The sequence below is a fragment of the Sinocyclocheilus anshuiensis genome, unplaced genomic scaffold (assembly GCF_001515605.1).
Source record: "Sinocyclocheilus anshuiensis isolate Anshui unplaced genomic scaffold, SAMN03320099.WGS_v1.1 scaffold1163, whole genome shotgun sequence".
Lineage (NCBI taxonomy): Eukaryota > Metazoa > Chordata > Actinopteri > Cypriniformes > Cyprinidae > Sinocyclocheilus > Sinocyclocheilus anshuiensis.
Genome location: NW_015544295.1, coordinates 838,871 through 866,487, shown reverse-complemented (window position 1 = coordinate 866,487; position 27,617 = coordinate 838,871). Strand labels below are relative to the sequence as shown.

Genomic DNA, 27,617 nt, shown 5'->3' with positions numbered 1-27,617 from the left:
GCAATACAAGAATAAAGTCGGAATATTTTGAGAAAAAAAGTTACAATTACGGGAATAAAGTCCTAGCAATACAAGAATAAAGTCGGAATATTTTTAGAAAAAAAGTTACAATTACGGGAATAAAGTCCTAGCAATACAAGAATAAAGTCGGAATATTTTGAGAAAAAAAGTTACAATTACGGGAATAAAGTCATAGCAATACAAGAATAAAGTCAGAATATTTTGAGAAAAATGTTAAAATTATGGGAATAAAGTCCTAGCAATACAAGAATAAAGCCAAAATATTTTGAGAAAAAAGTTAAAATTATGGGAATAAAGTCCTAGCAATACAAGAATAAAGTCGGAATATTTTTAGAAAAAAAGTTAAAATTACGGGAATAAAGTCCTAGCAATACAAGAATAAAGCCAAAATATTTTGAGAAAAAAGTTAAAATTATGGGAATAAAGTCCTAGCAATACAAGAATAAAGCCTAAATATTTTGAGAAAAAAAGTTAAAATTACGGGAATAAAGTCCTAGCAATACAAGAATAAAGTCGGAATATTTTTAGAAAAAAAGTTAAAATTACGGGAATAAAGTCCTAGCAATACAAGAATAAAGTCGGAATATTTTTAGAAAAAAAGTTACAATTACAGGAATAAAGTCCTAGCAATACAAGAATAAAGTTGGAATATTTTGAGAAAAAAAGTTAAAATTACGGGAATAAAGTCATAGCAATACAGGAATAAAGGCGAAATATTTTGAGAAAAAAAGTTAAAATTACGGGAATAAAGTCCTAGCAATAAAAGAATAAAGTCGGAATATTTTGAAAAAAAAAAGTTACAATTACAGGAATAAAGTCCTAGCAATACAAGAATAAAGTCGGAATATTTTTAGAAAAAACGTTACAATTACAGGAATAAAGTCCTAGCAATACAACAATAAAGTCGGAATATAAAAAAAAAGAAAAAAAAAAAAAGGTAAAAAATCTTACTTGAATGGTAGGAATGGTAGTGTAATATCATAAAAAAGAACCATGTAAAATACTAAATGTTAAATATTAATTAAATACATTAAAAAAAAGGTAAAAAATCTTACCACAAACTTTTGAATGGTAGTGTAATATCATAAAAAAGAACCATGTAAAATACTAAATGTTAAATATTAATACTAAACATTAAATACATTTTTCACAATGTAATGAGACTTTGCATTATGCACGTGTTTAGAAGAACTGGGATCAATACCTGCGTCCTCTATTGTGGCCGGTTTCTCTTTTCCAGTGGCATTTGATTCTTCCGGAAAAATACTACACTTCCCAGGATCGACCTTGTGGCTGCTGTCCTGTGAGCTGGTGGCGTCCATGAAGACATCCTGCAAGGAGCTGGAGTCTGACAAGCCAGCAACGCTGTCCTGACTTTGCTCTGATTTAGGGAAAAAAATATACCACACAATTACACTCATTCAACAAGACCTTCATCTTCTGTCCTTTCTAAATATTCATATAATTAAAAAGACCCTTTGATCAGATTGTTTCAGATTCACCCAAATTGCACAATCCACAAATCAACAGAGATCCCAAGATGAATTGTGTAAAAATCCTCCAATGAACACAAGGCTGGAAACATTTGCTGGATTGACAGATTTACAAATGGTAGCTATACCTGAAGGCTTATGTTGGGATAAGGTTTTGGATTTTAACAGAGAAAGGGAAATTAGGATTCTGTACCTGAGAGCATTTACTATCATTTTCTACAAATTAAAGGAATACTAATATAGTGCTGCAAGAATGAGTCCTAAAACCCAGAAACCAGCTGAGTGGGTAATTGGATTTTTTTAATGGGTTTTTAGTTAAATGCCTGAAATAAGGCCCGTATTTAACACAAGCCCAAGAAACGTCAATGTTTTTTCTATGACGTAAAATGCATCAGTAATATCCCACTCATGATTTTTTTTAAAGATATTACGGCTGCTCCTTTGGAGGCAGCATTCCAAGGCAGGTAGGCATCAAGGCACATCCGAATCCAAATTCTGCTTCACTTCCTGTCTCCGGCGGTACCTTCTTCTGATCGACTTTTGAAGGCAGCATAGATGTATCCTTTGCTGCCTTTGATATCCCACAATCCTGTGTGTTCCATTCCGTGACGGTTGAGCTAAAAAAATAAAGATGGCGTCTGAAAGTTGTGTTTGGTGGTCAGTTTGTATGTAAATGTATATTTCTGACGAACTTTTCGCACTTTTGATGTTATTTCTAGCGAGAAATCAGTATTATAGTAATTAAATATTCGTTTAGTTATCACCAAAAGTCGTTCTATTTTGTTCATTCATCATTTATGAGATGACACTTCCCCGCCATTGAGCAAATTTTCCAGGTTTCTGTGTTTTCACTACTATATGGTAGGAAGCAGTATTTCACATCTTCTAAAAAAAAATACTGAATCTCCGGATCAAAACAAGGTGAAGAGGAAGCAGAAATAGGTGATCGCATATGTTAGCTGATGCGTATGTAAAATAGCGCGATCATCAAGCATTAAACAGCATATAAATCAACACCGCCTAATGTTACAGAATTAAATGGACATCCCAGGAAGTGGTTTACGTCTGTGCAAGTGAAGCGATCTACTCCATCTATGTTCTGATTATCATTCAGGAATCTGATCCGGATGTCGTTTTTGACAAAAATGTCATTTTTGACAAATAATCTGCTAGTGAGGAAAGAGTTAAATGAATATTTAAAAGTATTTGGAAGCTAACTTTAATTTTTAACTTCTGGCAATTGTATTTAGGCTTCAAAGTTCATCATAAACTTCTGTTGGTCACAAAGCTTATTTTCTGCAATAATCCAAAGAACAATTCCTAAATTGAAAAATCTTGTTTGGTTTTTGTGGAGAGAACCAGGGTGATGCCAACTTCTGGGTTGCCATTAAAAAAATGCATCACTGCAGCACTCAATTGAACACCAACATGAAAATTCTGTCATTATTTACTCACCCTAATGCTCATCCAAACCCATATGCTCTTAACTTTCTAATGGGCGGTGGGGAGTACCAAAAAAGGTAGTCTATGACTTACAGTATATTCCAAGTCTTAAATTTAAGTAGTTATTCACTGTTAATATTTCCTTTCACAGTAATTCTCATATTTAATTTGTACTTTTGCTTATTCAAACAGCTGCATGGGCTTTCTCCTTTAAGTCATACAGGTTTGGAGGGAAATTAAGGTGAGTAATTAACAAAAGAAGAACTATTCCTTTAACAGGTACAGTGGTTTTGATCCAGGTCTGAGGTCAGAGGTTACAGGGCAAGACCACAGGGTGCACGTTTCAATGCCGTGTTAAACCAGCCTGCTCCTGAGGTAGAGCAAAGCGCTTGAAAATATTGTGCTTCTCAGCAAGCCCAGAAAAGAAAGTTAATATAATTCCTCTTGTGCTGCCCGCAAACAAGCAGAAAAAGCCCCTGAGCATGCTGGGAGTGTCAGTATTTGGCACAGAGGGTAGAAATTCATTAGCACACACCATCACCTCCATGACACAACAGAGTGCGGTGGCAACACCCCTCCCCTCAGTTCGAAGGCGTGAGTGTGAAGGGGAAAAATGACGCTGTGTCAGCGCAAAATTGCAGCCTCCAGTAAAGACGCATTAGCAACTTTAGGCCAACACTGCCAGGAGGCTCATTAGTTGGTCTGCTACAGTTTTCAACAGGAGCTCAAGAGCATGTTAAAGACACAATGAAGGTCTAGACGGGACCCGGTTATGTGCTGGGAAGCGCTGGACAGGAAAACAATGCATTTCAGTGCAGAAAAGATAGATCTGATTGAGGGGGAAAATCACCAATAGAGTAAGAGTGTTGTCAAATTAATTGCACAGAAGAAATGGACATTTGTTTTGAAAAGGACAAGTGTTACTGCATAATAATCTCTGATGTAACACACAGTAAATATTAGAATGGTGTTGGGGTCACTTTCCTCAAAAGCAGAGCACACAACCAAACTACAGTTCCAATTTACAGTTATAAATACTGAGAGAATCAGAAAAATGACCAATGAAAGAGCTCAACAGTCACTAAACAAAAAAATTCTAAATCTTCATTGATAAAATCTTCACAGAAAGATTTTCCTTTCAATGCAGACTTACACAAAAATGTAAGAAGTGTTTAAATGCACATTCTTAGTGAAATTCGTCAAAAATGTCATAGTTTGGCAGGTGCTACATAATGCTACACATTAGCAAAACTTGGCTAGAGAAAAATGTTGTTAATAGTGTAGCGACGTATGCAGCACAGTTCACACAGAAACCAAATTGCTTACTGTTGGTCAACGCAGCAAATCTGCGCGATCTTGTTGAACCTGCTGCAAAATCTGTTTGGGGAAATCATTTACCATCATACAAAATTCCCATTCACGTGGATTCCTATTGAAATGACTGGATTTCGCCACTTTTTCTGTTACATTTTTGGACATTTCCAACAACCCTAAAACACTACATAATGCAATGCGTAATTCAACATATAGGTAAAACACCTGTAAAAGACCTATTGAGATTTTAAACAATGGAGAAGTGCTAATTAAAGTTACTGTTTCAGTGAAAGATTTCATGCCAAAACTATTTTGGCCAAAAATGTAATATATAATATGTGTGTGTATATATATAGATATATATATACAGTGGGTACGGAAAGTATTCAGACCCCCTTCAATTTTTCACTCTTTGTTATATTGCAGCCATTTGCTAAAATCATTTAAGTTCATTTTTTTTCCTCATTAATGTACACACAGCACCCCATATTGACAGAAAAACACAGAATTGTTGACATTTTTGCAGATTTATTAAAAAAGAAAAACTGAAATATCACATGGTCCTAAGTATTCAGACCCTTTGCATATACATATATATATATATATATACACGCAATATCGATTCAGATGAATCGCCTTCGAACTTATGAACGCGATATTGCTTAACTTGTCAGTGAACTACAGCTCTGTTTATTAAATGCTGCTCCATCTGAAAGCACGTGGTGGAGATTTACTACTAATCACAGAACTGGCTTTACTTACGAGATGCGCATGACAATCGCATGTGATTTATCGTGCAGCCCTAATCCCTAAGCTGTCTGGTTTGCTTGAAGGTGTAAAATTCTGTATTAAACAATTTTCTGAAATTCCAAAAGGGAAAATGGAAGCCAAGCCCTCTGTAAAACTTAATGCATAGTCACTGTTGAGCACTATGGTGCTCAGGGTGCTTGACCACTGGAGTTCGTTAGGAAACTAGAGCCCTGCTTTTGAGGAATGATAGGCGAGCCAGCAGTTTTGTGCAATCGGTTGTGCGAGGAAGAGTGTCTGTACCATACACAGATCCTGGCCGCAAAGTAGAGAGACACAGGCAGTAGTCATGGTCATGTGAGAAGTCAGCTGTAGAGGAAATTCAATTTAGAACACGTTTCATAATCTGGAAAGTCATTCAGTTGTATATTTTGGGTACCACTGTAGCATAAATAGAGGAGATCTTTCATTTCCTGTTGTGATGAGAAATGGGCAGCTTTTAGAGGTTATTAGAGTGAATCTCACAAAAACCTAGCCATGTCTGAGTCCTATTTCACCATGTTTTGGGGGGAAATTGTCCTTAATTGTGTTGAAAATGATGCCTCAACGCAAAAACAGGCATCATCTTCTTCATTCAGAATATCTTTTCTTTTGATTATGAGGTGAAATAAGACCTGCATGTGTTTTCGTGACATTCACCCATTAAGGCCCCGATATACTTCAAGCAAAAGCCAAGACTGAAGTGGTGTGACAGCATTTCGAACAAAAATTAAGTCAAAGCGAGTTTCATTTTGAGATAATTTTGGGAGGTCAGGAGCTCTGCCTTCACTGGCATGCAAATCTCCAATTATTGTCAATTTTGTTACTGAAAGGAAAACACGCAGCACATATTTACATATTCATCTAAACGAAAGAACAAAAAAAGAACTTCACTGTGAGTATATCGGGGCCTTTAAAATCAACAATCATACAATAAGAGAGTGAATTCATCAAGTCTTGAATTCTTGTTTCAGCTGATAAGAAGCTAAACTCATCCACACACCAACATTTGCAGAAAAAGCAGTTGAAACTTCCCACTGTCTTTACCAAACCACATTATTCAGAACAACCCACAAGAACAATCTCCCTTGCATATGTGAGCCACAGCAGACACGTTGGTCAGATGTCAGTTTGCACACAGAGCAGTGCGGAGTGCATTGTGGGAAGTCTTTGTTGAATCAGGGTGCTGACCCATCATGCATCCATTAAGAAGCAGCAGGTGGGAAGCAGGTCAGAGGCAGGCAGAGAGGGAGCAGGCAGGAGGCAGCAGGGAGACAGGGAGACTAAAGCAGGCCATGGGAACGACTGAGGAATATGGGCAACATGTCACAATGTTTACCTTTAAAAAAAATAAATAAATCCACACTTCAAATCTGCAGATGAGATGAGGCCAGCCACAACATTTTTTTTAAACAAATATAACATGAAAACGATCAGTGCCACACTACATATTATTAATAATATATTATTTTATGGGATATATTATTCACAGATAACTGGAAAAATTCAAATAATTATCAATACAGAAAGAGTAAATAACAGCCAATAAAAAACCAGCACACCTCTTAGGGGTCGCTCACTCATGAAGTGTGTTCTTGCACAGTTTCGCTGTTTATTCAGCATCTTACGTCATGAGTGCTCAAGTTAAAAATGTTTCAAAAGAATCCATTTCATCTCCATATTCATCTTGCGAGTGAATCAAATATGTTATTCAACTATTCTAGTAACTGTTATTCCTACTATTTACGACATATCTACGTGATTTTTATGATGTTTTAACAAATTATAATATTTTTTCATAAATTGTGAAACTTCAAATAATTTGATCTGCAATTAAAAAGGAGCAGTTAAGAGTCGGTCATACTATGGAATGTAAAGTTTCAAAGCAAACTATTTTGTTTCAATTGCCTGTTTTTATATAATTAGCTCTTTAATATAATTTTTATATAATTAGCACGTTGTTCCAGGAAAATCCCATATAGCGGTAGCTGAATAAACAGTGCTGCCAATTTAGCAATTTTGTTGGTAGATTTAGCAGCTTCTCAGATTACGCTAGCAACTTTTTCTTCCAAAAGCACCTAGCAACAACTTTAGCTATTTTTAAAATTTATTTGGCAACTTTTAGCAACTTTTGATAAGTCACTCAAATGATCAAAAGGTACACGTTTTCATCTAAATTACACAAAAAGAGGAAACCAAAGATGCCTAGCAGTACACACATCACGTGAATTAAGTTTGCAAAAAAAGTTGCAATTGTTCAATAATAATTAGGTGTGTTCGGCTTGAAGCAGCGCTGCGCAGACCCGATCGGTGTATGATATATCAAAGTCGTTGCTGATCAGTTAGTACACTGTAAGAAAAATATCTAGAAAAATGGTAAAGGTACTAGTAATTTTCCAAGACATTATCCATTATAACCTGTAACCTGAAAACACAAAATACAATGCATAATTTAAAATGCAGGTGAAAAACCTGTGAAAAATCAATACGGAAAATTCCTTCATATTAACATAGCAGGACTATTTTTACAGACTTTTCTTAGAGTGTCGCATACTAACTACTAATACACTATAATTGTTCAGAATGTGTAGTTTTACTTTATAGCTAATAAAAAAAAACTTAAATTGTAATTGTTCAAAAATGTGCAAGTGTTCAATAATTCAATGTTGTATTAAAAATACAGTTACTTATTATTATTATATATTATTATATTATGCATTTATATTATTTCACAAACAAATCTAAAATTGACATATAAAATGTTTTTTGCTGAGTTTGATGCAGTGACATAATTTTGCATCATAATTACATGATGACATCATTGCACAATTACATCACAAGGTCATTTAGCAACTTTTAGCAACTCGTTTCGGTGCGACTTAAATGCCTGAGCGATCGATATATTTGTCCTCTGGTTCTCCGAAACGGATGTAATCACCAGCACCGCACGGGAAAAATAATTTCCCGACTGAGAAAATGCAAGTGAACGCAAGTCAGAAAGCTCTAATACCGGTCAAATGCTTCCTTTTGTGATCTGATGTTGCTTTTCATCACAGAATGAGGCAGAAAATATGTTCTATACTGTAAAAAGGCTATGTCGATTAGCAATGGATTATAAATATACTTAATTATTATTAAAAAAAACAAAGATGGCTTGAAGAACACAGATAAACCATATATTTTCGAGTGTTTATTGTCTCCGTTGCATTATTCAAAACGTTTATATTTTCTGTTTACTCAGTAACAGCGACAGCAATGCCTTTGTCCATATTAGGAATTTCCTGGAGCGTCATGAGTTCTGTTACTTGTGTGATGTATATGTGGAGTTTGCGCGAGGGCGTCCTCCGGCGTCCAGTATGAATGAAACAGACATTACATGTGTTTATAGCGCTAATAGCCAATCCATCCAATTTTGGATAATTTTCTTCTTTTTTTTTTTTTTTTTTTTAAGTATCGGTTTAGGCACCGTTTAGTCACTGGTACCGTTTTAAAAGTATCAATTTGGCACCATTATCGTAAAAAACCCAAACAATATCCAACCCTAGCAGGGCTCGCAAAATCGCTAGCCTGACGTCCCGGTGCTATTGTGTTTTCCAGTCGGGCTACCAAAATGTATCACCACTCTGCCCGACGGGCTATCTCTTAAATGCAGATCTCCCGCGGGTCCTTAAAAACTTAAGGCCATAAAAAGTTTTAAATACGTTAAATGGTATAAGAAATGTCTTAATTATAATTTCAAGAGGTTTTACAGTTGGGGACGGAAAGACAAGAGTCGCGATACGGCTGGATTAAACTTCAAAAGGCAATGATGTCATTGAATAAATATGAGCGCTGCACGTTTCATGTCAAAACGCGGCGCGGATGTCTTTAAGGCTGAAATGCTGTTGTATAAGATTTTTGTTTTTGTGAAAACCTGTATCTGAACTGTAAATCATGTAATTTTATGGCTCAATACTGTATGTTACCATAGACATTGTCCAACCCCACTCATACGGTGTTCATTTTACTTGTGCAGCTCTTAAAATGGGTCATAAATTGCCTTAAATTATTATTTTTTTATTCTGCAGATACCCTGTAAATAGTGAAATAAAATTCCTTCCTTAATATTTGTTGATATTTGTATATTGAAAATATTTTTGATTGCCATTTAAACTCCTATCTGATTTTCTATACTTAAAAAAAAAAAAGGTCTTTTTTTATTTGGGCTAGTTAAATAAATTTTCGGGCTACCAAAATCTGAAGAGTACCTGCCTGAAGGGCTACCAGGGATTTTGAAATTTTGTGAGCCCTGCCTAGAAATAATATGTTGCGTGCCTCATTCTGTGTAAGAAGCCACATCATCTAACAGAAGGATTTTATTTCAAACACTCAACTGACGTTATGAAGTGAGTTTGTAGTAAAAACGTGTTATTAAATGTTGTCTTTTGGACAATAGGTTCGTTAATGCTTCTCATGTTTGGAAAGATGTTTGACTCGTGTTCCTTTTTCAAATGCGTGTTATAAGCGGGTCAATCATTTACAACTCAAGCATTTACTACAGATCACAGAGCACTAAACTGAACGATTTAATCGCAATTTCGTTTCGATTTCCATAAATTGTGCAGCTCTAGTAGCAAAATGTCATAATGAGAAATACTCATAGGTTTTACCGTAAAAAATGCATTATGAAATATTTCACACATATTTGATTTATATAGCTACATCATATGTAGGCTACATCTCAAAAACATTGTCAATTCATAGCCATGCAAGCCACATGCTATTTAGCGTTGATGAACACAAGAAGAGCTTAGCAGTTTAGCCCCTGACAATCCACCTAAAGACCTAAGTGACTAAATCTAAGAACTGTATTTCAGAAAATGAGCACACCAAGCTGAACTTGACTTCAGCAACTAGGTCAACGCCACCATCTGACACAGTTTCAAAAATACTGACTCCATTTCATCAAAACAGGCCACAAGCAATATTTAATCAAGTGTCCTATGCAATGCCCCCTTTCAAACTACTACTACTACAAAAAAAAACATCTCAAACTCAAATATTCAAACTATGTGAATTTGAAATGAGATAAGAAGAATTCATTTTCATATTATTTTGGAATAATAGTTTTGTGATACTGAACCTCTCAAAAGCATGACTAAACTGGAGAACTGATAGAAGTTACCACAGTATAGAAATGCTAAAAGCTGACAAAGAGCACTGTGACATTTTAAACATTAGAGACCAAATTTAGCTTGTGTTGTCAAAAGACCCGGTACTTCGGTACCAAGTCGGTATTAACAAAACACTTTAAAGACCAACACCCGGATCAAATGAAAGAGTTCAAGCAGGTAAGTTTCATTTTAATTTAATTTTTAATAATTAGATCTTCTCAGTGTTTCCAATACATTGATTTATTTGTGGCGCCCGCCACAGTATCAAAACTCAACGCCACAAATAGATTTTCCAAAAGGCTTTGACTTCGTTGAATAAACATGAGCACTGCACGTGTCAAAGTCAAAACCCGGTGCAGGTGTTTTTATATCACTGTATTTCTGAAGGAAACCGACTGTCTTCAGAAAATTATCAGTCATTTTCATTTCATCTTGCCTGTAATGCCTGAGCAGCGTTTGTGAGCGCAGCGCTTATTTGATTACAGCCATTACCGGGGAAACCTCTTTCTTTCCCGCTCTACAAGCGCTTCCTGCTGGCACAGAATGAATTTGCATATATATGCCGCCGCAAATAGAGTGCAAGTCTGGGGGAAACACCGCTTCTGTTATGAATATTATTCAATATATTAATTTGAATGTCGGATTGAAATGAACACTTTTTTACACACCAGAGGATTTTAAATGAATTGTGAATCTAAAATATGCGTGTTAGAGAATGTGCAAATGGTTAACATTGTTTGTGTCATATCAGTCCAGTGTTTCCCCTGCCATTATATTAGGGGGGCGGCCCGTCCCCCAATGGCACCCCCCGCCCCCCTTGAAGGTCAAGTTAATTTTAATTATATTTTCTCTATAGCGCCAGATCACAACAGAAGTCATTTAAAGTTACCTTTCCGATAGAACAGGTCTATACCTTGTTCTTTTATTAAACAAACTAAATAGCCTTATGTTATTTATCTTATTTCTTTCTCTACGTTATGGTCGCGCTCTCTGTATAACGCACAGCGGAGTTCTGCCCCCGCACGCGCACACACACTCACACACACACGTGCATGCACACACAAGTGAGCACACTCCCACTCCCACTAGTATTTGTAAATATTAAGCCGCAAAACGACTATTTAAATATGAATTCTTTGTGTCTCTGTGTTAATGAATGGCGCAGACATGCGGTTTTGTTTACCACTTGTACTGAAGCCTGCATGACGCTTTGTACGTAATAGGCTGCTACTACTACTACTACTAAAATTATTAAAACCTTATTTTTAAGGAATAATCATACGATATTTCTTCAATGTTTTAATTGTAATATTAAATGACCTTTATCTTCCAAAAAATAAAATTTGTTTAATTTTCATTACTTACAATATAGATTAAATGAATATTTTATGCCTTAACAATGTAAATACACAACACAGAATTTCTGAGCAAAAAATCATAAGGCTATTGTAAGAATAAATGGAACTTGTTTTTATGCTTTCAAATAATTAGACATGCTAAATCAGAATTTGGTAACAATAAAACATAAGGTTGGAAAAAAGAAAACATTTCATAGGGCCCTAAACATGTACTTTATGTAAATTAATGTTAAATTGTTTAAGTTTCATGATTGTAATTAATTAGAAATGCTTTTTGATGCATAAAATTTAATTTAACCATTAAAAAGGAGTTCAGAAAAAAAAACGTTTTTTTTGTTATTACAACCCTTGCCAAAGTAAATGAATGACAAAAGTCACTATGTTGACTTATTACATTGACATGACATAAAATACTCAAAATAACAAGACAGAGTTGACTTACTAAATTGAAACAACAAAATATTAAGTCAGATAACTAACTTGTCATTCATGCTCAGCACTCCATCATTACTTAGCCAGCTATCTAATACTATGTTGAAATAAAACATCAAGTCGACTTACCATACTAAAAGAAAAAGTCCAAATAACTAGAAACAGTCAACTTTCTAAGTTGACAATGACAAACTACTTTTGTCAAAAAAAACAAGATACTAAATTAAAATTACAAACGACTAACTCGATTTGAAATTACAAAGCAAAAATTATTAATTAAAACTATTAATTTTTACTTAGTAAAAATACAGATATATGAAGTCACTTCAATAAGTTGCCATAAAACACTTTAAAGACACAAAGTCAACTTACTAAGATTAAATAATAAAATACTACATCAAAAATAAGATACTAAGTTGACTTACATTTATGTAATGAATTAAATACTAAGTTGAAATGACAAGATGTTAAGTTGACTTACTGAGCTGAAATAATTATCTTGTCGAAATAAGACACTGTCAACTTACTAAGAAAACTAGCAGAACACTAAGCTGAGACAGCAGTTTACTAAGTTGTCTTACTACGTTGAATTATTGAGATAAAGTAAATTTTCATTAAAACAGAGCATTGTGAAACTTTAAGCCATCATGACATCAAAAAAAATAATATATACTACTCCCATAAGGCCAAAAGGAACTGCATTGCTCAGAAGCTTCCACCACACCATTGCTGCACTTCTGACCTAATTAATGTAAAATGTAATAAATGGCCAACCATGATGAAATTTAGGTTACCTACAGCACAAGATCAGCACCAGTGCTAGCTAGCATCTGCTGCCTTAAATTGTTGATACAACCAATCAAATAAAAAAATAGACATGATTTACTGGGTGAACAACTGTTAAGCACATTCATAATTTGAGCAAGAACGGCAAGCGCAAATAAAACAGCGGAAAACACAAAATGATGGTATTTTGGTGGACTGGGTGCGTACGATGTGAAAGCAATTCAGCAGCGTAAACAACGATGAATAAACGTAAACCATTCTGACTGAAAATCTGATTTCATTACCTGAAGGCTAGAAATGACAAAGTGGAACTGAAACAAAGCGAATAAAGAATAAAAAAACAACAATGCTGAGACACTGTTAGCAATGTTGCCCATTTTCCCATGATCCTCTATGGCCTGGTGCAGATGGTAAGAGGAGGGGAGGGAGGAGATGTTATTGTACACCAGAGCCCATAATTCAATTTCATATTGTTGAATAACCTTCATCATCCTCATTCCCCCGTGCATGAGTGAGTGAGTGAGTGAGTGAGTTATACTCTGGCCCTTGTACTATACCGTCCTGCGGCTGCTGCTGCTGGAGCTCCTGCCCCTGCCTGTGCCTCTGCTGCAGGCTTTTACGTTTGATGTAATCGTGGTCGACCGGAGTGACCACGTACGGGGGAGAACTCGCACCTGCCGCACCGTCGCCAGGCAAAGAAGTTGTTGGAGCCACCACAGATGTGACAGATGAGGTGGCCAACGCTGCCTGACAGGTACTCACGCCAACCGAGGAGCGCGAGTCCTCATCGTTAATGGATGGAAGCTTTTCCCTGTTGGGAGAAGAGAAAAACAGTGTTAACAAAACAAAAACACAGAAAGATTCTATTAAATGTAGGGTTGTTTTAACACTGTTAAAGAACATCTTAAAAAGTCTCTTAAACGTTTTTGACATACAGCTGTATCTTAGAATCTTAGTCTATGTTTTACGATCTTAAGCTCTCCAGGCCTAAAGCTTAAGGCTACGTTTACACTAGTATGTTTTCGTTTTAAAACGCTTAAGTTTTGCTACGGTCATGCCTGTCATTTACACTACTCCGGCGTTTCAGACTCTCAAAAAGAGACTTTTGAAAACGCTGCAGACCCCGTTTTAGTTTGAAAACTCTGGGGTTGCGTTTCAGTGTAAACACACCAAAACGGAGACTTTTGAAAACGATGGTCGTGGCTGCCCACTTTCGCTCTGCGTATCCTTGACGACCGTGTAAACAATAACATCATGCTCATAAATGGTACCCATAGATTTGTATACACGTTATTCCTAAACGCGGAAATAAGCCTATGGGTGAGACGTCTGGTTCATTAGTCGCTATAGGGAAATAACGAGATAAATAATGTGCAGTAAACGGTAAATCTGTTTGCATTAAAAACCAGTGTGTTCATATTTAAGATAAAATACACTAAAATAATATGGTAAGACACACCAATTTGCAGTATCAAGCAGCAAAACCAGTGGTTTTGTACAGCTAAAAATAGCTGGAAGCAAATGAGACCGGAAGCAAGACCCGTAGAATTTTTACGTGCACCAAAAAGAGCGGTTATGTACAACTAAAAATAGCTGGAAGAAAATGAGACCGGAAGCAAGACCCATAAAATTTACAAATGGCTGCGCCCATTTTTATGTGAAGAATAAGGTGGATAGGTAGATTCCCCATTCGACCACTCCAAGCACATAGACGCGTCTGCCATCTAAATAATAGGGCATCTCAAAGACTTAAACTACTTCAGTCTGTGTGCATTGAATTTATTTAATAGATAAAAAGAGTTTCACAATTTGAGTTGAATTACTGAAATAAATTAACTTTTCCACGACATTCTAATTTATTGAGATGCACCTGTACATAGCTATGGTTGTACCTGCATGAATGGTCATGTGACATGCGTTTTCAGTTGTGTAGTGTGGACAGAGATCGTTTCAGAAATGCAGTGAAAACGCCAGTGTAGACGAGGAACGTTTTCATTTTAAAATGCCGTTTTAAAACGAAAACGCACTAGTGTAAACAGGGCCTAAAAGGTTTGTGGTCATACTTGTCGATGCTGGTTTTGGGTGCGGTCTTTTCCTCTCCGCGTGCAAAGGGTCCGACAGCAGCTTCAGCGAGCATGTTGAAGAACAGCTCATAATCTAGTAGCTTCATCTGCTGCTCAGATTGTTCACCATCATCTTCCTCATTCTCCAGCAACTTCAGAATGGTGGCGCTCAGGCGGAAAAACAGCTGGCCAGTCGGAAGTAAGAGAAGAGATATATTTCAGGAAGAATTAAAACGCAACTTGTGTTTAACTGACATTTTGTCATAGTATAGGAGTACTTGCAGTACACTACCATTTAAAAGTTTGGGGTCAGTGTTGTTTTGTTTTTAAGAAAATTTTATTCAGCAAGGATGTATTAAATTGATCACAATAAAGATTTTTACATTGTTATAAATTTCTATTTTAAATAAACGCTGTTCTTTTGAACTTTCTATTCATCAAAGAATCCTGAAAAAGATATGCTATAAAATATTAAGCAGCACAATTGTTTTCAACATTGCTAATAAATAGAAATGTTTCTTGAGCAGCAAATCAGCATATTAGAATGATTTCTGAAGGATCATGTGACACTGAAGATTGGAGTAATGATGCTGAAAATTCAGCTTTGAATCACAGGAATAAATTACAATAGAAAATGTTAATAGAACATTCAAATATTTCCAATTGTAATAATATTTGACAATATTACTGTTTTACTTTATTTTTTATCAAATAAATGCAACCTTGGTGAGCAAAAAACCCTTGTACCAACTTTTGAACAGTAGTGTACAAATGAGCTCTATTTCACTACATACCTCTAAGGCCTCCATTGCGAGGTCAGGTGGGTTGTGGTAGTGGATTTTGCGTGGGTATCTGGCTGCTTCCTCATGCAGGTAGTGTGCAGACTGGAGGAAGATGACAAAAGGGCTGTAATGAGATGCATGTCTGACTGTTGGGCGGTCAGCAGCTTTCACACATAAAACCCCAGCAACAGCCTTACATGCTTCATACATTTTTCTCCACCAGTAATTAACTAAAAAAGTGGGCATTTCATTCCAAAACAGAGTCAGACCTGAAGGTGAGTTTGCAATCAAGTGACTAAAAGTAGACTTATGTCGGAGTGTCCTAATCATTCTCAAACTGTATCACTGAACTGTTAACGTGTTTTCATACCTGACTGGTTTAGAGCATTTGTTTAGGAACCTGGCAAGTTTTTTCTTTAGTTCAGATCATTTGGGCATATAAACACTATATGCAATATGCCCGGATCCACGCCAAAACAATCAATCTGAGATTGCCTGAATAAGTTGGTCTCTCTCAGCCCAACTGACATAGAACTGTGGAGCGGCTCGGTTGTGATGAGAAATCAATCCGATCCAACAGACCAACAAACCAAGCAGCATCAGAGTTAATGGGAAATGCATTATATATCTCTATATAAATTTAATGAGGTGGAGCAGGAATGAAGGCTTATTTACATTCGTATAAGTGTGTGTGTGTGTGTGTGTCAACAACAGTTACAGATAAAGCCACAATGGAACCCATGGAGTTAACTTGTCAACTGTGATGGATGACGCTATGAGTGAAATCCCAGAACATAAATAGATGCACTCTGACCAATGAGACGATAGATTTACTCCAGGTACATTTATGCAACAATGTACTAAAAATGGAAAAGCTTTTTCTTAGCATTTTTAAAAAGTTTGCCTACACATGACAATGGTGTCAAAATGTTTCCAATTTACACGAATACGCGAAAACAGCTAAAACGCTGTATTATGTTTGCCAGGCCACTAGTTGGCGATGTCACTTTGTAAAGACACTCGCGCATGCCTACAGACTGAACACGTAATACGTATCTGCATGATTTTTTTGCAGTTAACATGGAGACGATAACGGTATCGTTTTTTTTTTTTTAATTAAAAACGGGGGCACTTTGAAACCGTTTTCAAAAGCTTACATTATGAGGCCCTCAAACACTGTTGCCATGTAAATTAACAGCCAAAATACAAACCATTTTTAGTTGAAAACTGCGTCATGTAAACACCCCCTCACATGTGGCACATTTTGGTATGCTTTGACCCAAACTGATTTAATTAAACTTTGTCAATTGTCTTGTTATAGTGACACATTATATTGACACTATTGTCTTTAAGAGCTGCTTTTCAGCAGAATCCGAATTATCTTCATAGTTGCATTTCCATAATTGATTCTGCTATTTTCCTGTTTATTTCTGTGAAGCTGCTTTGACACAATCTGTATTTTATAAAGTGCTATAGAAATAAAGGTGACTTGAATTAACTTGAAGCGAAACAAACAAACAAAAACTGCAATTTTGTAACAAATTAAGCTCCCGTTTTGGAACAAAGCAAACAATGTACAGGTCTAAAAACGCCATTAAACAATCCTGGTGATAGATGTCATGCATTCTCAATAGCCAATCAGACTATCCACCAGGCCAGCTGTAACCCAGCTCATCACCTTTTTGTATAGCTGCAGGTAGTCTTTGGGCAGCAGTTTGTGCTTCTCTGCAATCTTTCCCAGCATATAGTGAATGAGCCACTCCTCCTCATCACCGCCACAGTGTGAGGCGCTCTGAAAGCACTGCGATGCCGTCTCCAACATCGAGTCCCTGCGCTCTTCCATCTTTAAAAACAAACAAAACAGTAACTGCCACAAATCTCTTATTTCTCTTATACACACACTCATAAATTGTTTTGTACACAATCGCATGTCTCTCTTCATCTATACAAACAGAAGTACCTGTTTGATCAAGTCAGGAGGAAGTTCGTGTTTCCACTGTTTGAGCTGTCTGGAAGCGAAAGAGTGCAAGGCATAGGACATGGTACCATACTCGATCCATAGGGAGAGGTTGGAGCTGTCTATCTCCAGAGCCCGTTTGAAACAGGTCAGCACTGCCAGAGAGTTTTTCCAGATGGGTCCGTCACTCCTGAGCTCATTGGAGTTCAGCTTGTCCTGGATTCGACTGGCGCGTGCCAGTGCCATGCCTGCCCACGAGTCAAACCTACGTGAGAGACGGAGAGACAACAGTCACCTACAGCTGAGCTAACTACATTCATGTTAAAAACTTCAAATGTAAAACTGTCGCAGACCTGTTAGGACACATGCAGATGTCGTGCACGTAGAACTTGATGGCTTTCGACTGCTCTTTGTTTTTGAAGTGGTAGTCCGCTAGCAGGTAGTACAGCTCGTTAACCACAGGGGGCGCCGGGGAAGCTCCTTCTGGAAGTGCTGGCACCTTGGAGAAAGAGAAATACTTTTAAGTGACAGATGAAGAGATAAAAAAGATCTATATATGAACGCATGAAAGTCGATGAGCTCATACCTTGAGAGCACCTCCTTCGATATAAGCAGACACATCGTCTACAGCGATTGTGGGGCCGTCGTTGCGTGGGATTATTCCAGAAAGCCTTTTAAGCAGGTTGGCAAGGTCAACAGAGACAGTGCTGGTCTTATAGCTGTCAAACTCTGGCAAGGTCTTGGGTTTAAAGTACTCAAACATAAAGACGGCATCATCCCAATGAAGCTCCACCTAGAGATCGGAAGAGATAGAGAGATGTATCAATACTATGTACTCAGGGTCCAAAACAGTTTTATTTTAGGATTATTTATATATTATTATAGTATTTATTCATTTTTTGAATTAGCATTTATTTTAATACATCCAGCTTTCATTTAAGTTTTAGTTTGTTATATTGTTATGAGCTTTTATCATTATTAGTATTTTGTTTAATATTTCTATTTAGCTTTAATTCATTTTTATTTTAGTTTTAGTCATTTTATTATTTCAATTTTAATTTAGTTAACTTCCATTGCAATATTTGTAATTTTCATTTAAAAATTTTAAGTTGAACATTTTCATCTAATATTTACATTTTATTTGATTTCATTTCAGATTTCAGTTAACGAAAATTGTTTTTAATAGTTTTAGTTTTAATCTTTGTTTTAGTCAACAATGACAACATTGGTTCAACATTAACTTTTTGCCACTAAATTAACCTACCTGCCTGTAAATTGAGATTTTATTAATCATAAATATTTCCAACCAACAAAACTACTATACTATACTACTATACTATACTATACTATACTATACTATACATATATATATACAGTGGGTACGGAAAGTATTCAGACCCCCTTAAATTTTTCACTCTTTGTTATATTGCAGCCATTTGCTAAAATCATTTAAGTTAATTTTTTTTCCTCATTAGGCTCTTCTCCCCCGATAGCTCAGTTTGGCCGGATGGCCAGCTCTAGGAAGGGTTCTGGTCGTCCCAAACGTCTTCCATTTAAGGATTATGGAGGCCACTGTGCTCTTAGGAACCTTAAGTGCAGCAGAAATTTTTTTGTAACCTTGGCCAGATCTGTGCCTTGCCAGAATTTTGTCTCTGAGCTCTTCAGGCAGTTCCTTTGACCTCATGATTCTCATTTGCTCTGACATGCACTGTGAGCTGTAAGGTCTTATATAGACAGGTGTGTGGCTTTCCTAATCAAGTCCAATCAGTATAATCAAACACAGCTGGACTCAAATGAAGGTGTAGAACCATCTCAAGGATGATCAGAAGAAATGGACAGCACCTGAGTTAAATATATGAGTGTCACAGCAAAGGGTCTGAATACTTAGGACCATGTGATATTTCAGTTTTTCTTTTTTAATAAATCTGCAAAAATGTCAACGATTCTGTGTTTTTCTGTCAATATGGCGTGCTGTGTGTACATTAATGAGGAAAAAAAATTAACTTAAATGATTTTAGCAAATGGCTGCAATATAACAAAGAGTGAAAAATTTAAGGGGGTCTGAATACTTTCCGTACCCACTGTATATATATATATATATATTCAGTTTTATAACAATGATTATTTTTCTTAGAATTTTATTAAAATTATAACTTTGTCTCTGACAATGGAATTTTGACAATTTTTTCTTTCTCTGTCAGTTTTTACCATGTTAATTTTGGCCTGCGTGTATGTCAAGGAGATTTTGCTGTACACACATGAGTGGAGAGTTTTAACTAGGGATTTCTGTCAATCTGTGAGTGAGAACAGACTCTTTTGTCCCCCTCAGGAATAACATTAATATGAACAACGGCAGGCATGCAGTAATATTCTGCACTCTGTGATTTTTTTCATTACCTGAACTATTTGACAATACTGACGAGTGACAAAAGACAGAATTATCCATTCAAACAAAAATCAATTTCCACGCTGGCATTATGACAACGTTTTTGCGGAGAAATGAGCCAAATGTCTATAACAGGGCCGAAAAATTGTGCCGATTAGTTTTGATTTATAACACCAACAATGCAGAATCAGATAAATAAAAGAAACCTATAACAGATTATACTGTTGGTTAATTCATTCAGAGAAGAGATAGTGGCTGGAATTCAGAATGAGTTCAGAAAGCAAGGATCGAGTCATTTGTCCTGATACTGATTCTAAAAAATAGGCAGAAAGCATCTGTAATTATGCTGCCTTTTAAGATTACAAGTATCCTTTGTGGATCACACACTAAATTCACCCAAAATTAAAGAAAAAGTCAAGAGAAATGTTGATGTGTGAAAAAAAGGAATACAAATGTATTATTTAGCTGAGAAGCATGCAGATTTTAATAACCAAGGCTAGGGGCAGTCTTGGGACAAAGTTAAATGCAGAGCACAAATTCCAAGTATGTGACACCATACTTGGCCACACGTCACGTCCTCCTTAAAAAACCCAAAATCACCACAAACATTGACTTTTTTTTGGTTTGTTTTTCTCTTTTACACCAGTGGTGCAGTACCTCGCAGCTGCAAAGACTAAGCGCAGTTCAATATTTGCTAGATGCCTGCAAAAACACAAGCAGCATCTACACAACGCAATCCGTTTCCTCCAGAGACACAGGAATAGGTGCAGAACACCTCGGTATTGTACTTTGGTGGTGTGCACAGCATTTCCTGTGTACAGAGCAGTCCTGCATAATGGGTGTGTGGGTGGCTAAATGATCAATGTGACTCCTGCTGCCAAAAGATAATCAATCACTGAATTATTGCTGAATCAGACCGCCAACTCATCCTACCCAACATCCACCTACCTTCATTAGCACAGGGACAGTTCTCCTTCTCTCTTTATAAAGCTTCTTAGATATTCAAGACATAAAATGAGTACGCAGGAGACTTCGGTAATTCCCCAACATGACTCTGAAGTCAAAACCATTGACTTAACTACATTTTGTGGTAGAATATCATATCAAAGCTAAAATATTACAGCTTTATTTACAGTTTTTCCCAACATGTAATGGTTTAGTGTGACAATCATTGTTGTTCATGAAACATTCAGAGCTGTTTAGTGGGCAGAAAACATTGAGTGATTGCACAAAGTATATTGAACAAGAAAAGGCACAGAAAAACAAGTGAATCAACCACACTCTCCTTGACTGTCTTATCTATCAAGCAGAATTGGGAAGTTGATTCAGTTTAATGAATTGAATCAAATGCACTGAAAAAAGTCAGCTTGAGACTAAATTGTTCCTAAATCAGCACGGACCTGGCAATACATTACATTAACATCTGGGTCACGAATCAATAACACTGTCTGGGCCAAAAAAAAAGCCATTCAGCCTTTTTCAATGTGTTTTCAGTTTGATAACGACAAAAATTACAATGCTTTTGTTAGTAGTTGCTGTACCGCTGCGAGCTCATTTATTAAAAGAACAGCTTAAACCCTAGCTTAAAAGTTTATTTCACCCCAAAATCATATCATAGTCATATCATTTACATAATTGGTTCTTGCAAATCAAACAATAATATCAAATGGTTGCGTGTACTTTCAATAGAGGGAAAATTTTCATTTCTGGTCAACTATCCTTATAACGAGACTCTGCTGTCTCTTAAAAAACACTTCTATGCTGTCACAATTTCTTATATTCCTCCCTGTGACAGCTTGTTGAAACTTTGTATTGCTAGCACTTCTCCTGTTATTGCCTCCTTAAAAAAAAAAAAAAGAGTCTGCTAAATTAATGAATGTATATGTAAAGAAACATTCAGTTTCACTTTGTTATGTGACATTTCTGAGTGAAGCAGGATATTATAAAGGGTTGTATTAGTGATGAATATGATTTTACTTTGTCTGCATGGCCTTGGTTTTTTGAACAAAGACTAAGCTATTATTTTGATGAAAGATGTTGAAAACAAACATTTATTATCTTGCATACACTGAAGAATTGTGCACATCAGTGACATTCAGAAAGGGAAGTGTGTAAAACATGCTCATATCATTTTTCATTGTGAGTGCACCTGTGGGGCAGAATGCTCCTCGAGGTATCGGGCTTTGCTCTTCTTGCTCGGGTAAGCATACAGGCAGAAGAAACACTGCTCTAGTGCCGTCTCCAGATCCTCTTTATATGGCAGATTCTCATGTCCCGAGAGCCTCTCCCGCAAAACACGCACCTCAAAACAGACACATGATCATTAGACAGCAGAATGTCTGTGTTTTTAAAGAAAAATGGGGTCAGTAAGATATTTCTTTTTTTGAAAGAAATTAGTATTTTTATTAGTGACAGTAAAGACATTTATAATGCTGCAAAATATTCTATTTTAATTAAATGGTTTTGGTTACACTCTATCTTAAGGTGTCCTTGTTAAAGTGTAATTATACATTTAAGTACTGAGTAATATTAATTAACTACATGTACCTACTATAAGGTTAGGATTAGGATTAGGGTTACTTGCATGTAATTATGCATAATTTATTGTTATTATAATAGTAAGTACATGTAACGTGTAACAAGGACACAGTAAAATAAAGTGTTACTTCAGGTTTTTTTTTTTTTACTTTATACTCAAAGAATCCAGAAAAAAAGTATCATATTCCATCAAAATATGCACTGTTTTCAACATTGATAATAACAGATGTTTCTTGAGCAGCAAATCATCATATTAGAATTTCATCAAAAATATCTTAATACTGGACTCCAGACTGCGACTAAATGGTCGCATTTTGTGACAATTTTCACCTCGTTGTTCAACTCATAAGCGCTTCCATTTCTGTTGCATATGACAAACATCAAACAGCAAACAAAACTTTTCTTTTTACTTTTCTTTTTGAAAAGCTTGTTATCTTTGCTGTTTACCTCACGTTACGCTATGGAGGCTCTCTTTTATTTATTTTTTTGATTCCTCAGTGTTTGCTAAACTTTCTGTAATCTATTAGTCGGTATATAATACAGCATGTGGTGTAAGCCATGCCTCATCTTATTAATTTTTGTTCATAAACGTTTTGTAAGCTAGTTTGTCATTGTATCTTACTGTATTATTGTTGTTGTGCTTTTTAATTACAGGGTTAGTTCACCCAAAAATGAAAATTCTGTCATTAATTACTCACCCTCGTGTTGTTCCAAACCCGTAAGACCTTCATTCATCTTCGGAACACAATTTAAGATATTTTTGATGAAATCTGAGGGCTCTCTGACCCTCCCATAGACAGCATTCGCATTACAAATGTATCACGACAGTACCATGACGCGAGCGTGTGGTGGCGCCGGCGCTAACCCAGATCCAGCGTGATGACGTCATTACGCCAGATCTGGGTCAGCGCCGCCACACGCTCGCGTCATGGTACTGTCGTGAACGCACGTCCACAAGTGACGCAGTAGAGACGAAAATGTGGAATAAAGTCGTTATTTTTGTTTTCTTTGCGCAAAAAAGTATTCTCGTAGCTTCGCAACTTTACAGTTGAACCACTGAGGTCACACGGACTACTTTGTCGATCATCTTGCTACTTTTCTGGACCTTAAACGTGGTAGTTACCTTGCTGTCTATGGGAGGGTCAGAGAGCCCTCAGATTTCATCAAAAATATCTTAAATTGTGTTCCGAAGATGAACGAAGGTCAAAATCGTCACTTCCTGATTAATTTGCGCTAAAAGTCTTAAAAAGTGAAAGGTGTGTAGATGTATGTAAGCAAAACAGACAATTATCTTTTCTTGTGAAACGTGACAACAAGATCGTGAATTCGATCAAGCACCCGAAGCCCAGCTTATAACAAAGCAAAAGAGCAACTCCCATTCAAAAAATTCAAATCACAAATAATACTACTGATGATAAAGAACGGGTTGAATGTTAACCACTTTCGTTTCCATATAACTATAAACTATGATAAAAGCTCATCAGCGTGCATTGATTAATCCCATGTTGTAGCGCAAAAAAAAAAAAGAAATAGTGAAACCGGTATCATTTTGAAAAATACCGTGATATACATTTTTGGTAATACCGCCCAGCACTAATAATACCCATGACAAAAATCAGGTCACAGAAACATGTGTCGGCATGATATTGTATGAGACTCACAAAAAATTTGAGTAAAGCGCCATCAGAGTTGCAGCACCAGGAGCGACGGCCCAGGTACTCGTGCGCCGTGTTCAGAAGCATGAGGGAGGAGGGCAGCAATGGAGTATCATCCTCTACAGAACACAAACACACACAGCTGTGTCAAAAACACTAGGATATACTAAGATTATCACTACACTGAAATGCTGTTATCTTTCTTTATTTATACCATCATCATCCTCATCTGTGATGTGCTGCTGCAGCATGCAGTCAAAGGCTGCCTCTTCCTGTTTGATGAGGTGGTACAGCAGAATCCATGGCAGCAGTGATGAGAAATGAGCCTCTTTGGGGTCATCAGGTAAGACCATGCTGTTGGCAATCAACTAGAGAATGAACACAAAGACAGCAGTTAAAAAATGAGATTACTCCAATTAGTCTTCAGTGTCACGTGTTCCTTCAGAAATCAGTCTAATATGCTGATTTGCTGCTCAAGAAACATTTCTTATTATTATGATCGTATAGCAACAAACACGCTCCCATGAATCCACACAGACCTGTATGAGGTTGTTGGCGAGGCGCGGGAGGTTTGTGGATCGTGGGGTGTGGATGAGCAGCTCAGGCTTGTCCGTGATGCAGCTTTCGATGGCCCTCAGCAGGGCCGTGACGGTGGACACCCACTCCTCCTTTGCAGAGGGGCTGCTGGGTAATCCAGAGTTCAAATGCTGTATGGCCTCATTGAGAGACACTTCAGATGTCTCGAGGCATGAGCTGTAGTCTTTCAGCCGCAGCAGGGAGCTCTGGGGAGAGAAAAAACAAAGACGGATGTGGGGTCAACAGGTTAAGTGTCTGAAAACGCCACACTTTTGTAGAATTGAGGGTTGAGGAAATGTTCGGTCATACACGTCACATTTAAGACAAATGGGATATTGCACACTTTGAGTGAAGCTAGTCATTCCCATAATAACTAGCTTTTAACATGCTGGCTATATCATTTTGAGCTCTGATATGAATCGAACCTGTCCGAATACAGTATGTCTGTGAGAAAAATAGGATGCATTTATGCAGTAACTTTACTTGAAGCCTATATACACTGCAGTACAAAGATATTCATAATGCCTAATTATATAACATTGCAATGCATCCTATATTTCCTTTCAAAAGTTTTGGAGTTGGTAAGAAATTTCTTCTAAAACATTTTTTTTTAACTCATCAAAGCTGCATTTATTTAATCAAAAATCAAATAAAAACTGTATTATTACGATATAAAATAACAGTTCTCTATGTAAATATATTTTAAAATGAAACTTATTCCTGTGATGCAAAGCTGAATTTTCAGCAATCATTACTCCAGCCTTCAGTGTCACATGATCCTTCAGAAATAAGACCATGCTGTTGGCAATCAACTAGAGAATGAACACAAAGACAGCAGTTAAAAAATGAGATTACTCCAATTAGTCTTCAGTGTCACGTGTTCCTTCAGAAATCAGTCTAATATGCTGATTTGCTGCTCAAGAAACATTTCTTATTATTATGATCGTATAGCAACAAACACGCTCCCATGAATCCACACAGACCTGTATGAGGTTGTTGGCGAGGCGCGGGAGGTTTGTGGATCGTGGGGTGTGGATGAGCAGCTCAGGCTTGTCCGTGATGCAGCTTTCGATGGCCCTCAGCAGGGCCGTGACGGTGGACACCCACTCCTCCTTTGCAGAGGGGCTGCTGGGTAATCCAGAGTTCAAATGCTGTATGGCCTCATTGAGAGACACTTCAGATGTCTCGAGGCAGGAGCTGTAGTCTTTCAGCCGCAGCAGGGAGCTCTGGGGAGAGAAAAAACAAAGACGGATGTGGGGTCAACAAACCACTTTCGTTTCCATATAACTATAAACTATGATAAAAGTTCATCAGTATGCACTGATTAATCCCATGTAGCACAAAAAAAAAAATAAAATAAATAAAAATATTGCGACCAAATCATGTGCTTGTGTGACCAACTGAGAAAGTTAGTCGCAAAAGAGCGACCAGTGGGAAGAATGAGTCTGGAGCCCTGTAATATGTGTTCCGAAGATGAACGAAGGTCTTGTGGGTTTGGAACGTCATTAGGGTAATTAATGACAGAATTTTCATTTTTGGGTGAACTATCCCTTCCTGTGATGCAAAGCTGAATTTTCAGCAATCATTACTCCAGCCTTCAGTGTCACATGATCCTTCAGAAATCATTCTGATAAGCTGATTTCATGCTTATTGATGATTATTATTACAGTTTTAATGGAAACAGTGATACATTTTGGATTCTTTGATTAATAAAGCTTAATTTATAAGAAATTATACTTTTTTGTAACATTGTAAACGTCACATTTAATCAATTTAGGGCCAGATTTACTAAACAGTAGGGCTGGGTAAAAAATATTAATATCTCGATATTAATCGATTCTCATTTTTACGGAACGATATCTAAACTGTAGAGAGGGGCATTTTGCTAAATATATGCACCATATAACATATTCATTATACAGTTTACTGTTCTTCACTGTTCTTCAATGTTTAATTTGTTTGAATAAATCCATTAAGTTTCATTGTTTATATAAAAAAAACCGAATTGAAGTAGAAATATTGATGACATTTAAATATTAATTTTAATAAGTATAATTAATAATTAAACTAAATCATAATTAGTGATTCTTAATAATAATTATTAAACATTTTATATTAAATATAATAATTAATTGAATTTATTAATAATTAATAATTAGTGATTAACACTGTGCTACAAATACTATTTTACGAAAAGTCATTTAAATTTTTTTTAAAGAAAAATAATAATTATTATTATTTCTAATTAGCTTTGTGCTACAAATGTAATTTAGAATGCATTTAATTATTCAAGATAAAATAATATTAAAAATTATAATTATTGATTAGGTTAGAAAATTAATAATAGTTGTTAAATGTTTTGTTGCTATACATTAAAAACATTATACAATAAAGTACTTGCTACTGGAATAGCTATTATGAAAACATCTACAGTCACGCTAATGAACAATGTAAAGCTAGTAGCATGGCAGCTTTTATCTAGTTTTTCCTCAACACCTGTGATGCTAGGGCTGGATAAAAAATATCGACATCTCGATATTAATCGATTCTCATTTTTACGGAACTATATCGATTCTTAAATCCCAAGAAACGATTAATCTAGCCTGTTTTCAGTTAATGGACGGAACATTGAAGGGCACCTCCCATCCAATAAATCGCAATAAGCACTGTGCTTTGGTATTTTGAATATGAAAAAGACTCAGATTTTAAATTCTGTCCATTGTATTGCAGTATTTAAACAATAAATGCCATTTTGGCGCCGTTCACTGTGGAGTGACAGATCGCTGTAAGCGCCTCAGTTCAACAGACGCGGTAGAGTTGATCATCTGCTCCACATTAATACCAGTTTCAGCACAAAATAAGCATGACTAAACA

At 36.3% G+C, this 27,617-nt stretch overlaps 1 protein-coding gene across 1 annotated transcript in view; it reads right to left on the bottom strand.

The window, feature by feature from the left end:
- The window catches only part of LOC107698076 (calcineurin-binding protein cabin-1-like), a 117,105-nt gene that overhangs the window by 66,356 nt on the left and 23,132 nt on the right, over positions 1–27,617 (bottom strand). Inside the window, exons 17-29 of the mRNA XM_016498989.1 lie at positions 25,727–25,969; positions 24,382–24,535; positions 24,174–24,286; positions 22,124–22,276; positions 18,175–18,381; positions 17,942–18,087; positions 17,592–17,853; positions 17,310–17,474; positions 15,644–15,733; positions 14,850–15,034; positions 13,344–13,597; positions 5,322–5,387; positions 1,226–1,402 (exon numbers count right to left, since the gene is read on the bottom strand). Of these exons, the coding sequence (XP_016354475.1) occupies positions 1,226–1,402; positions 5,322–5,387; positions 13,344–13,597; positions 14,850–15,034; positions 15,644–15,733; positions 17,310–17,474; positions 17,592–17,853; positions 17,942–18,087; positions 18,175–18,381; positions 22,124–22,276; positions 24,174–24,286; positions 24,382–24,535; positions 25,727–25,969 (2,215 nt within the window). The remainder of the gene's footprint in view (positions 1–1,225; positions 1,403–5,321; positions 5,388–13,343; positions 13,598–14,849; positions 15,035–15,643; positions 15,734–17,309; positions 17,475–17,591; positions 17,854–17,941; positions 18,088–18,174; positions 18,382–22,123; positions 22,277–24,173; positions 24,287–24,381; positions 24,536–25,726; positions 25,970–27,617) is intronic.